Source organism: Lagenorhynchus albirostris, chromosome 13 (genome assembly GCF_949774975.1).
Source record: "Lagenorhynchus albirostris chromosome 13, mLagAlb1.1, whole genome shotgun sequence".
NCBI lineage: Eukaryota > Metazoa > Chordata > Mammalia > Artiodactyla > Delphinidae > Lagenorhynchus > Lagenorhynchus albirostris.
The window spans coordinates 19,124,118-19,137,582 of record NC_083107.1 but is presented as its reverse complement, the minus strand read 5'-3'; the positions used below and the strand labels follow the sequence as shown (position 1 = coordinate 19,137,582).

Genomic DNA, 13,465 nt, shown 5'->3' with positions numbered 1-13,465 from the left:
GTTTTTCCATTTATTTGTGTCTTTATTCATTCAGCCATTGATGGACACTTAGGTTGCTTCCATATATTGAGTATTGTAAATAATGCTACAATGAACATAGGAGTGCATATATTTTTTAAATTAGTGTTTTCATTTTCTTCAGATTAATACCCAGTAGTGGAATTGCTGAATCATATGGCAGTTCTATTTTTAATTTTTTGAGGAAACTCCATACTGTTTTCCATAGTGGCTGCACCAATTTATATTCCCACCAATAGTGCACAAGTGTTCCCTTTTCTCCACATCCTTGCCAACATCTGTTATTTGTTGTTTTTTTGATATAAGCCATTCTGACAGGTGTGAGGTGATATCTTATTGTGGTTTTGGTTTGCATTTCCCTGATGATTAGTAATCGAGTATCTTTTCATGTACCTGTTGACCATCTGTATGTTTTCTTTGGAAATGTGTCTTTTCAGGCCCTCTGCCTGTCTTTAAATTGGATTATTTGCTTTTTTGCTATTGATTGAGTTCTTTATATATTTTAGATATTAACCCCATATCAGATCTATGATTTGCAAATATTTACTCCCATTCAGTAGGTTGCCTTTTCATTTTGTTGATGGTTTCCTTTGCTGTGCAGAATCTTAAATAAATAATTTGTATTAGGTGCTTCTGACGATATCAATATTATGTTACTTAATGAAACTGTTTTTGAAGTCCTTCTTTTCCTATATTCTGGAAGAATTTAAATTGCATTGGGATTATTTTCTTTTTAAAGCAGTCGTCCCTAACCTTTTTGGCATCAGGGACCAGTTTTTGGAAGACAATTTTTCCACAGACGATGGGGTGGGGGGAGCAGGGAGCTTGCTTGCCTACCTGCCCGCCACTCACCTCCTGCTCTGTGGCCCAGGGGTTGGGGACCCCTGTTTTAAAGGTTTAGTAAATTCCTCTGAGAAACCATCTGGATTTACTGATTTTTTGACCAGCTTTCTCTCTGACAGCCTTACTTATTTCTTTCATGGAAATCAGATTCTTTAGAGTTTTCAAAATCTACTTTCTAGCCAGTGTTGGTAAATTATATTTTCCTAGAAAGTTATTTCATCCATGTTCTCAAATTTCTTTACATGTACTTGAGGAAACTAGTATTGTAATAACTTCAAATGTTCTGTTTTTTAAGATAATTTAAATCTTACCTTTTTTTACTTTAGAATATTTTTCTCCTATTTTTTTCTTGATAGCAAGCTAAGTATATTTTCTATATCAGTTTTGCCTTCCTTTTTTTGGAATCTATTTATTTATTTTCTGTGTTCTGTTATTTTCTAACTCATAAATCTCTTCTTATTTTTTTAATTTTATGTTTTTATTGAAGTATAGTTGATTTACAATGTTGTGCCAATCTCTGCTGTACAGCAAAGTGACTCTGTAATAGAGACTTTTTTTAATATTCTTTTCCATTATGGTTTATCACAGGATATTGAATATAGTTCCCTGTGCTATACAGTAGGACCTTGTTGTTTATCCATCCTATATGTAATCGTTTACATATGCTAATCCCACACTCGCAGTCCTCCCCTCCCCCACCCTCCTCCTCCTTGGCAACCACAAGGCTGTTCTCTATGTCTGTAATTCTGTTTCTGTTTCATGGATATGTTCATTTGTGTCATATTTTAGATACCACATGTTAGTGATTTTTATTAGTTTCTTCCTACTTTCTAAATTCTTGAGTCAGATGATTATTGTTTTTGTTATTTCTTGCATATTAATATCTGTAGTTATGGCTATTTTTGTTTCTCTGAGATTACTACTTTAGCTATCTCATCAGAATATAGCAAAAAGAGTACTAAATTGTGATTAGGGACACAGAGGTTGCAGTCCTTTTTCTCTCTCCTTATCACTCTCTGCATTATCATCTTGGGCAGGTCACTTCGCTTCCTCTTTGGGTTTCAGCTTTCTCAATCAGAAAATGAGGAAATATTTGATGATCCCCAAATTTCTACATTGCTCTCTAGTTTCATGTAATACATCCCTGTCATCAACTTGTGACTCCAAACATTTGAATTGAGTCTGCAATGTGAACTCTAAAGTCTCAAAATTTTAAATACAATATAATAGTGAGTCTATGTACTGTAGTCTCTGGTGTAATCACAAAAGACATGCTTCTAATCATGCTTTAGCTGCAATATGGGAGTCTCAGCCTCAAACAAATTCAAGTCTCTATAAATGTTCTTTATTAACTTAGCACATTTTGTCAGAGTCAATCAACTGTTGAAAGTTATCATGAAAGGTTCATGAGAAAGCATTTCCTCAAGTCCTTTGAAATTCTTGGAGCAAACAAACACCAAGATTGTTAGTAATGAAAAATCAAGCATAGTGCAGCCCTTTGTGAATGGGTTAAGATGAAGGCAAAAGGTAACAACAAATATTTTGTCAGAGTAAGTTTGCAAAAAAGATTTTCTAAGGTTTGGAAGTTACAGAGAAATAAACAATAATGAGAGTAATATTAAATATTAACAGGTTCTGCATCTAACCTTTCCTTTAAAAATATAAACCAAAAACAAAATAAAAGTTTATTTAGAGATAATTTAAAAAAATAATGTGAGAGAATGGGAGCCCAATTGTCCAGATTCTTTAATTCATCCATATTATATCAAATTCACATGTAAAATCTCTGTCCATATTTAAAAAATCTATACAACAACTGAAAAAAAATCAGTGTCTTTTATGGAAGAGTTAATGTTACCACAGCAAAATGAAATAGCTTGCTTTGAATTTCCCTATGTACGTGTTTAAGCACTGACATGAACACAATATATTTTACTTTTACCTACTAACACTGAAAATGCCAGAGACAAAATTAAGAGGGAAACAAAATGCCCCTCATTTACATTTATTTTCTAAAGTCATTTTAAGTCTTCCATTTTATAAAACGTTATTATATAACAATGGCAATCATTGCCCAGTCTCTATGCATTCTAAATAAATCACTTCTGAGTGGTTTTTCTCTATATTTTACCACATGTTTTAACTATAGGTTTATAATTTTGTAGGCCTAAAAAATGCATTGATTTTTAGATGCATATAAGGAGACCAGTAACAATGCTAAAAATATAAGGATGAATGTATTTAGTCTATTATTTTATTTACCTCTCAAGACAAGTGAAGAAAAATCATATCATATGCAACATTTTGTTCAAAGATTTATGATGCAGCATAATTTCCTTTTCCTTTCAAATAAATATTTAAAAGACAAGTAATTTTAAACAGTTCACCTAATTGAAAGCCTTATGTGAAAATACTGGGAAAATGGTTCAGCATAAATACATCTACAGTGTTCTGTGCGTCTTCCTTTGTAAGTCAGTCCCAGAAACATATAAACCAGCAAGAGTAAGAGCTCAGCAGATTTCTGAAATTCTGGCCAAACAGTTCCGAGTTATGGACAAGAGACAGTGGCTTCTTAAGGAGCCAAAGTGGACTTAAAAATATAATTAACATAATAATAGTGCTGAGCATGGTATGAAAGACAATGCATGTGCATTTATTTTGGCTAGCCTCTGATTTAAATTTAGAATTTATCACATGATTTGCATAAGCTTAGATGAGTTATTCACTTTAGTCTATTTTTTTCTTCTCTAAAATGGGAATGATGATGCCTACTTGTTAGGGTTGTTATGAAGACAAATGTATATACAACAGCATAGACACATGGTAAGCATTTCCATATTAAATTCCCATTGCTCTTGTGGCGATCATATTTTTTAAGGGACCACTGTTTAAAATATATAGAAATGCATGTAAAGAATAAAATGTGAGCATGCACATCCAAATAGGGAAAAAATATTCCCTAAAAATGAGTGCAAGCAAATTGAATTATTTACATGGAAATTGAAGTGAATCAAGAACACATTCAAATTTCCTCTAACTTGGTCAGAGCCAAATCAAATACAAAAGCAGAGTCCTGGACAAACAATATGGTAGGTGTGTCTATTTCCTGTCATAAAGTGGATTTCTAATTATGTTGTGTCTGTTTTTTCAGAGGCAAAGGCCCGTTGAAAAATACATCTGATGTGATTAATGCCGCCAAGAAAATTGCTGAAGCAGGCTCTCGAATGGACAAATTAGCCCGAGCTGTGGCTGATCAGGTAATATAAGAGAGAAGAGCAAGCACATGCTGAGTGGGGTCATTAACTAGCTCTTGCGTTCTGTAATGGGTTTTATGCACTCTATAAAATGCCCCCGAAGAATGAATTGTAGAGAATCGCTACCATTTTACAAACTGGTCTCTAACTCTGTGGAGACTGAGTTGATGCCAAAGGTGGGTTCAGTTCAGGAGGGACTAGTAAATCCAATGATCAAAATTCCTTGAGAAAGAAGAGTACCCACTTTTTAAGAGACATAATCCACAAGGAATCATGGATCCTAGCTGTCCTCATTCAGAAAGTCAAATACACTGCACAGGGGGAAGAAAAAGAAAGAACTTTACTTCTTGTTATAATTGATCTCACTGTAATGATGCTCTCATAATAATTTATGCCCTAGGATAAATGGGATGAATCCACATAGTCAAGAACATCCAGATTTCAGCTTTATTTTCATCCAGACTCAAAGGGCATCAGAGATTAATGAAATTCTCAATAATATCTTTTATGCTTTTAGACTGAACTAAGATACATGTTATAATAGTTCACAATCTGAATGTTGAGTGTTTGAGCTTATTTCCACACTTTTCATCTTATTTTGCTGAATTGGAACTCTAAAATCCTGTTCTAAATAAGTCTTGTTGCAATAATGGGCCATTTCTTTTAAGGGTACTTTAGGCAATATACTTTTCCAGATAGCTGATGTTCATCTCTTTAAGAAACCAGTGGCTTACAGTTTGAACTGTTTTAAAAGGAAAATGTTTTAAAATATAAATTAAGATTCTGAAATAGAAAATATTATATAAACTGCTATTTACATGGAGAAAATATTATGAGCATAAATTTGCCTTCTAGACTACAAAACAGTTATGCTCTCTGGAGACAATGAAAAATTTTGGATTGTTTCCTCCCCCTGAGATGGTCCTAGTCTCCTATATATATATATATTTTATACATTTTTATTGAAGTATAATTGCTTTACAATGGTGTGTTAGTTTCTGCTTTATAACAAAGTGAATCAGTTATACATATACATATGTTCCCATGTCTCTTCCCTCTTGTGTCTCCTTCCCTCCCACCCTCCCTATCCCACCCCTCTAGGTGGTCACAAAGTACTGAGCTGATCTCCCTGTGCTATGTGGCAGCATCCCACTAGCTATCTATTTTACGTTTGGTAGTGTACATATGTCCATGCCACTCTCTCACTTTGTCACAGCTTACCTTCCCCCTCCCCATATCCTCAATCCATTCTCTAGTAGGTCTGTGTGTTTATTCCTCTCTTACCCCTAGGTTCTTCATGACATTTTTTTCCCCTTAAATTCCATATATATGTGTTATCATACGGTATTTGTCTTTCTCTTTCTGACTTACTTCACTCTGTATGACAGACTATAAGTCCATCCACCTCATTACAAATAGCTCAATTTTGTCTGGTTTTATGGCCGAGTAATGTTCCATTGCATACATGTGCCACAGCTTCTTTATCCATTCATCCGTTGATGGACACTTAGGTTGTTTCCATCTCTGGGCTATTGTAAATAGAGCTGCAATGAACATTTTGGTACATGACTCTTTTTGAATTTCAGTTTTCTCAGGGTATATGCCCAGTAGTGGGATTGCTGGGTCCTATGGTAGTTCTACTTGTAGTTTTTTAAGGAACCTCCATACTGTTCTCCATGGTGGCTGTACCAATTCATATTCCCACCAGCAGTGCAAGAGTGTTCCCTTTTCTCCACACCTTCTTCAGCATTTATTGTTTCTAGATTTTTTGATGATGGCCATTCTGACTGGTGTGAAATGATATCTTATTGCAGTTTTGATTTGCATTTCTCTAATGATTAATGATGTTGAACATTCTTTCATGTGTTTCTTGGCAGTCTGTATATCTTCTTTGGATAAATATCTAGGTCTTCTGCCCATTTTTGGATTGGGTTGTTTGTTCTTTTCTGTTATTGAGCTGCATGAGCTGCTTATAAATTTTGGAGATTAATCTTTTCTCAGTTGTTTCATTTGCAAATATTTTCTCCCATTCTGAGGGTTGTCTTTTGGTCTTGTTTATGGTTTCCTTTGCTGTGCAAAAGCTTTGAAGTTTCATTAGGTCCCATTTGTTTATTTTTGTTTTTATTTCCATTTCTCTAGGAAGTGGGTCAAAAAGGATCTTGCTGAGATTTATGTCATAGAGTGTTCTGCCTATGTTTTCCTCTAAGAGTTTGATAGTTTCTGGCCTTACATTTAGATCTTTAATCCATTTTGAGCTTATTTTTGTGTATGTTATTAGGGAGCGATCTAATCTCATACTTTTACATGTACCTGTCCAGTTTTCCCAGCACCACTTATTGAAGAGGCTGTCCTTTCTCCACTGTACATTCCTGCCTCCTTTATCAAGATAAGGTGACCATATGTGTGTGGGGTTATCTCTGGCCTTTCTATCCTGTTCCATTGATCTATCTTTCTGTTTTTGTGCCAGTACCATACTGTCTTGATTACTGTAGCTTTGTAGTATAGTCTGAAGCGAGGGAGCCTGATTCCTCCAGCTCCATTTTACATTCTTAAGCTTGCTTTGTCTATTTGGGGTATTTTATGTTTCCATACAAATTGTGAAAATTTTTGTTCTGGTTCTGTGAATAATGCCAATGGTAGTTTGATAGGGATTGCATTTAATCTGTAGATTGCTTTGGGTAGTAGAGTCATTTTCACAATGTTGATTCTTACAATCCAAGAACATGGTATATCTCTCCATCTATTTGTATCATCTTTAATTTCTTTCATCAGTGTCTTATAATTTTCTGCATACAGGTCTTTTGTCTCCTTAGGTAGGTTTATTCCTAGATATTTTATTCTTTTTGTTGCAATGGTAAATGGGAGTGCTCTCCTGATTTCACTTTCAGATTTTTCATCATTAGTGTATAGGAATGCCAGAGATTTCTGTGCATTAATTTTGTATCCTGCTACTTTACTAAATTCAATGATTAGCTCTAGTAGTTTTCTGGTAGCATCTTTAGGATTCTCTATGTATAGTATCATGTCATCTGCAAACAGTGACAGCTTTACTTCTTCTTTCCTGATTTGGATTCCTTTTATTTCCTTTTCTTCTCTGATTGCTGAGGCTAAAACTTCCAAAACCATGTTGAATAAGAGTGGTGAGAGTGGGCAACCTTGTCTTGTCCCTGATCTTAGTGGAAATGCTTTCAGTTTTTCACCATTGAGGATGATGGTGGCTGTGGGTTTGTCATATATGGCCTTTATTATGATGAGGAAAGTTCCCTCTATGCCTACTTTCTGCAGGGTTTTAATCATAAATCAGTGTTGAAGGCTTTCTCTGCACCTAATGAGATGATCATATGGTTTTTCTCCTTCAATTTGTTAATATAGTATATCACGTTGATTGATTTGCGTATATTGAAGAATCCTTGCATTCCTGGAATAAACCCCACTTGATCATGCTGTACGATCCTATTAATGTGCTGTTGGATTCTGTTTGCTAGTATTTTGTTGAGGATTTTTGCATCTATGTTCATCAGTGATATTGGCCTGTAGTTTTCTTTCTTTGTGACATCCTTGTCTGGTTTTGGTATCAGGGTGATGGTGGCATTATAGAATGAGTTTAGGAGTATGCCTCCCTCTGCTATATTTTGGAAGAGTTTGAGAAGGATAGGTGTTAGCTCTTCTCTAAATGTTTCATAGAATTCACCTGTGAAGCCATCTGGTCATGGGCTTTTGTTTGTTGGAAGATATTTAATCACAGTTTCAATATCAGTGCTTGTGATTGGTCTGTTCATATTTTCTATTTCTTCCTGATTCAGTCTTGGCAGGTTGTGCATTTCTAAGAATTTGTCCATTTCTTCCAGATTGTCCATTTTATTGGCATAGAGTTGCTTGTAGTAATCATGATCTTTTGTATTTCTGCAGTGTCAGTTGTTACTTCTCCTTTTTCATTTCAATTCTATTGATTTGAGTCTTCTCCCTTTTTTTCTTGATGAGTCTGGCTAATGGTTTATCAATTTTGTTTATCTTCTCAAAGAACCAGCTTTTAGTTTTATTGATCTTTGCTATTGTTTCCTTCATTTCTTTTTCATTTATTTCTGGTCTGATTTTTATGATTTCTTTCCTTCTGCTAACTGTGGGGTTTTTTTGTTCTTCTTTCTCTAATTGTTTTAGGTGCAAGGTTAGGTTGTTTATTCGAGATGTTTCCTGTGTCTTAAGGTAGGATTGTATTGCTATAAACTTCCCTCTTAGAACTGCTTTTGCTGCATCCCATAGGTTTTGGGTTCTTGTGTCTCCATTGTCATTTGTTTCTACGTATTTTTTGATTTCCTCTTTGATTTCTTCAGTGATCACCTCGTCATTAAGTAGTGTATTGTTTAGCCTCCATGTTTTGTATTTTTTACGGATCTTTTCCTGTAATTGATATCTAGTCTCATAGCGTTGTAGTCGGAAAAAGATACTTGATACAATTTCAATTTTCTTAAATATACCAAGGGTAGATTTGTGACCCAAGATGTGATCTATCCTGGAGAATGTTCCATGAGCACTTGAGAAAAATGTGTATTCTGTTGTTTTTGGGTGGAATGTCCTATAAATATCAATTAAGTTCATCTTGTTTAAGGTTGTGTTTCCTTATTTATTTTCATTTTGGATGATCTTTCCATTGGTGAAAGTGGGGTGTTAAAGTCCCCTACTATGAATATGTTACTGTCGATTTCCCCTTTTATGGATGTTAGTATTTGCCTTATGTATTGAGGTGCTTCTATGTTGGGTGCATAAATATTTACAATTTTTATATCTTCTTCTTGGATTGATCCCTTGATCATTATGTAGTGTCCTTCTTTGTTCCTTCTAATAGTCTTTAATTTAAAGTCTATTTTGTCTTATATGAGAATTGCTACTCCATCTTTCTTTTGGCTTCCATTTTCATGGAATATCTTTTTCCATCCCCTTACTTTCAGTTTGTATGTGTTTCTAGGTCTGAAGTGGGTCTCTTGTAGGCAGCATATATATGGGTCTTGTTTTTGTATCCATTCAGCCAATCTGTGTCTTTTGGTGGGAGCATTTAGTCCATTTACATTTAAAGTAATTATCGATATGTATGTACCTATTCCCATTTTATTAATTGTTTTGGGTTCGTTATGGTAGGTCTTTTCCTTCTCTCATATTTCTTGCCTAGAGAAGTTCCTTTAGCATTTGTTGTAAAGCTGGTTTGGTGGTGCTGAGCTTTCTCACCTTTTGCTTGTCTGTAAAGGTTTTAATTTCTCCATCAAATCTGAATGAGATCTTTGATGTGTAGAGTAATCTTGGTTGTAGGTTTTTCTCCTTCATCAATTCAAATATGTCCTGCCAGTCCCTTCTGGCTTGCAGAGTTTCTGCTGAAAGATCAGCTGTTAACCTTATGGGGATTACCTTGTGTGTTATTTGTTGTCTTTCCCTTGCTGCTTTTAATATATTTTCTTTGTATTTCATTTTTGACAGTTTGATTAATATGTGTCTTGGTGTGTTTCTCCTTGGATTTATCCTGTATGGGATAAATCCTGTGCTTCCTGTGCCTCTGTGCCTCTCTGTGCTTCCTGGACTTGATTAACTATTTCCTTTCCCATATTAGGGAAGTTTTCAACTATAATCTCTTCAAATATTTTCTCAGTCCCTTTCTTTTTCTCTTCTTCTTCTGGAACCCCTATAATTCGAACGTTGGTGCATTTAATATTGTCCCATAGTTCTCTGAGAGTGTCCTCAGTTCTTTTCATTCTTTTTTCTTTATTCTGCTCTGCAGTAGTTATTTCCACTATTTTATCTTCCAGGTCACTTATCTGTTCTTCTGCCTCAGTTATTCTGCTATTGATCCCATCTAGAGTTTTTAATTTCATTTATTGTGTTGTTCATCGTTGTTTGTTTCATCTTTAGTTGTTCTAGGTACTTGTTAAATGTTTCTTGCATTTTGTCTATTCTATTTTCAAGATTTTGGATCATCTTTACTATCATTATTCTGAATTCTTTTTCAGATAGACCTTCTATTTCCTCTTCATTTGTTAGGTCTGGTGGGTTTTTATCTTGCTCCTTCATCTGCTGTGTGTTTTTCTGTCTTCTCATTTTGCTTATCTTACTTTGTTTGGGGTCTCCTTTTTGCAGGCTGCAGGTTGGTAGTTCCCGTTATTTTTGGTGTCTGTTCCCAGTGGCTAAAGTTGGTTCAGTGGGTTGTGTAGCCTTCCTGGTGGAGGGCACTAGTGCCTGTGTTCTGGTGGATGAGGCTGAATCTTCTCTTTCTGGTGGGCAGGTCCATGTCTGGTGGTGTGTTTTGGGGTGTCTGTGGACTTATTATGATTTTAGGCAGCCTCTCTGCTAATGGGTGGGGTTGTGTTCCTGTCTTGCTAGTTGTTTGGCATAGAGTGTCCAGCACTGTAGCTTGATGTTCACTGAGTGAAGCTGGGTGCTGTTGTTGAGATGTAGATATCTGGGAGATTTTCACCGTTTGATATTATGTATAGCTGGGAGGTCTCTTGTGGACCAGTGTCCTGAAGTTGGCTCTGCCACCTCAGAGGCACAGCACTGACTCCTTGCTGGAGCACCAAGAGCCTTTCATCCACACGGCATAGAATAAAAGGGAAAGAAAGAAAGAAAGAAAGAAAGAAAGAAAGAAAGAAAGAAAGAAAGAAAGAAAGAAGGAAGGAAGGAAGGAAGGAAAGAAGGGAGGGAGGGAGGGAGGGAGGAAGGAAGGAGGGAAGGAAGGAAGGAAGGAAAGAAAGAAGGAAAGAAAGAAAGAAAGAAAGAAAGAAAGAAAGAAAGAAAGAAAGAAAGAAAGAAAGAAAGAAAGAAGATAAAACAAAATAAAATAAAGTAGGGTAAAAAAATAAAGTTATATAAAAAATAATTATTAAGAAAGAAATTTTTTTAAAAAAGAAAAAAAAAAAAACGGACAGATAGAACCCTAGGACAAATGGTGGAAGCAAAGCTATACAGACAAAGTCTCACACAGAAGCAAACACATACACACTCACAAAAAGAGGAAAAGGGGAAAAAATAATAAATCTTGCTCTCAAAGTCCACCTCCTCAATTTGGGATGATTCGTTGTCTATTCATGTATTCCACAGATGCAGGGTACATCACGTTGATTGTGGAGCTTTAATCTGCTGCTTCTGAGCCTGCTGAGAGAGATTTCCCTTTCTCTTCTTTGTTCTCACAGCTCCCAGGGGCTCAGCTTTGGATTTGGCCCCACCTCTGCGTGTAGGTCGCTGGTGGGCGTCTGTTCTTCGCTCAGACAGGACGGGGTTAAAGGAGCAGCTCCTTCGGGGACTCTGGCTCACTCAGGCTGGGGGGAGGGGGGGCATGGAGTGCGGGGCGAGCCTGCGGCGGCAGAGACCTGCCTGACATTGCACCAGCCTGAGGCGTGCTGTGCGTTCTCCCGGGGAAGTTGTCCCTGGATCCTGGGACCCTGGCAGTGGTGGGCTGCACAGGCTCTCCGGAAGGGGGGTGTGGATAGTGACCTGTGCTCACACACAGGCTTCTTGGTGGTGGCAGCAGCAGCCTTAGCATCTTATGCCCGTTTCTGTGGTCCATGCTTTTAGCTGCTGCTCGCGCCCATCTCTGGAGCTCCTTTAAGCAGTGCTCTTAATCATCTCTCCTCACGCACCAGGAAACAAAGAGGGAAGAAAAAGTCTCTTGCCTCTTCGGCAGGTGCAGACTTTTCCCCGGACTCCCTCCTGGCTAGCCGTGGTGCACTAATCCCTGCAGGCTGTGTTCACGCAGCCAACCCCAGTCCTCTCCCTGCGCTCCGACCGAAGCCCGAGCCTCAGCTCCCAGCACTGACTGCCCGGAGGGTGAGCAGACAAGCCTCTTGGGCTGGTGAGTGCTGGTCGGCACCGATCCTCTGGGCGGGAATCTCTCTGCTTTGCCCTCCACACCCCTATTGCTGTGCTCTCCTCCGCGGCTTCGAAGGTTTCCTCCTCCGCCACCCGCAGTCTCCACCCGCGAAGTGGCTTCCTAGTGTGTGGAAACCTTTCCTCCTTCACAGCTCCCTCCCACTGGTGCAGGTCCCGTCCCCATTCTTTGTCTCTGTTTTTTCTCTTTTCTTTTGCCCTACCCAGGTACGTGGGGAGTTTCTTGCCTTTTGGGAGGCCTGTCTTCTGCCAGCATTCAGTAGGTGTTCTGTAGGAGTTGTTCCACACGTAGATGTATTTCTGGTGTATCTGTGGGGAGGAAGGTGATCTCCGCATCTTACTCTTCTGCCATCTTCCCCTCCTGGCCCTCCTGTTATTTTTGAGTTGCTTACTCTAATTGTTCTCCCTCATTCCTTAATATAACTGTTTCTCTAAATCCTTGTTGTCTTCAGCATCCTCAATTTTAGAATCCTTCAAGTCAATACTAGATTTACTCATCTTCCAAAGTCTGAAAAGAAAAACACATGATTAAACTATTAGTATTACATTTAAATTAAGCCTACAGATTGTCTCAATTTAACTTTTTTTATACATATGATGGCTAATCTGAGGGAATGTTTTTTGCTTTCTTTTGCATTTTTGAGGAATACTCAATAGTATAGTTAATTCATTTAAATATTATCATAATTTGAGAATTTCCTGAAATTTGTAGGAATTGAAATTTGTAACATTATTAAATTGCTAATTTCAGGACAATGCCAACTGCCAAGCTTCCTACAGTTTGCAGCATAGGTTGAGCTCCATATGTAACCTAGGAAGTTCATGTAAAAGAGAGGGGAGGGGGTTTGCCTGGTGGTGCATTGGTTTAGAGTCCGCCTGCCGATGCAGGGGACATGGGTTCGTGCCCCAGTCTGGGAAGATCCCACATGCTGCAGAGTGGCTGGGCCCATGAGCCATGGCCACTGAGCCTGCGTGTCTGGAGCCTGTGCTCCACAACGGGAAAGGCCACAACAGTAAGAGGCCCACGTACTGCAAAAAAAAAAAAAAAGAGGGTAGGGACTACCCTGGTGGTGCAGTGGTTAAGAATCTGCTTTCCACTGCAGCGGACATGGGTTTGATCCCTGATCAGGGAACTAGATCCCACATGCATGCCACAACTAAGAGTTCAAATGCCACAACTAAGGAGCTGCTGGCCTCAACTAAGGAGCATGTGTGTGGCAACTAAGACCCAGCACAACCAAAATAAAGATAAATAAATAAATAATAATATTAATTTTAAAAAATAAAAGAGAGGAGAGACAACGAACTTACTTGAAAATATTCATGCGTACATGCAAACATACAGAAATGCACCAGCCAGGAAAGAATGCTGCATTTTTTCTGCAAATGTTCAGGGAATTGTTTGCAAAATGTTGGAATGAGTGGAATGACCAGAGATTGGTGGGTGGTTCTGAAACCAGGTTGTGTTTGGACAGACTCCTTCT

At 37.6% G+C, this 13,465-nt stretch overlaps 1 protein-coding gene across 1 annotated transcript in view; it reads left to right on the top strand.

Moving 5' to 3' along the window:
* CTNNA2 (catenin alpha 2) overlaps positions 1-13,465 on the top strand; it is a 1,202,879-nt gene that overhangs the window by 1,144,078 nt on the left and 45,336 nt on the right. Inside the window, exon 16 of the mRNA XM_060168603.1 lies at positions 4,013-4,118. Within this exon, the coding sequence (XP_060024586.1) occupies positions 4,013-4,118 (106 nt within the window). The remainder of the gene's footprint in view (positions 1-4,012; positions 4,119-13,465) is intronic.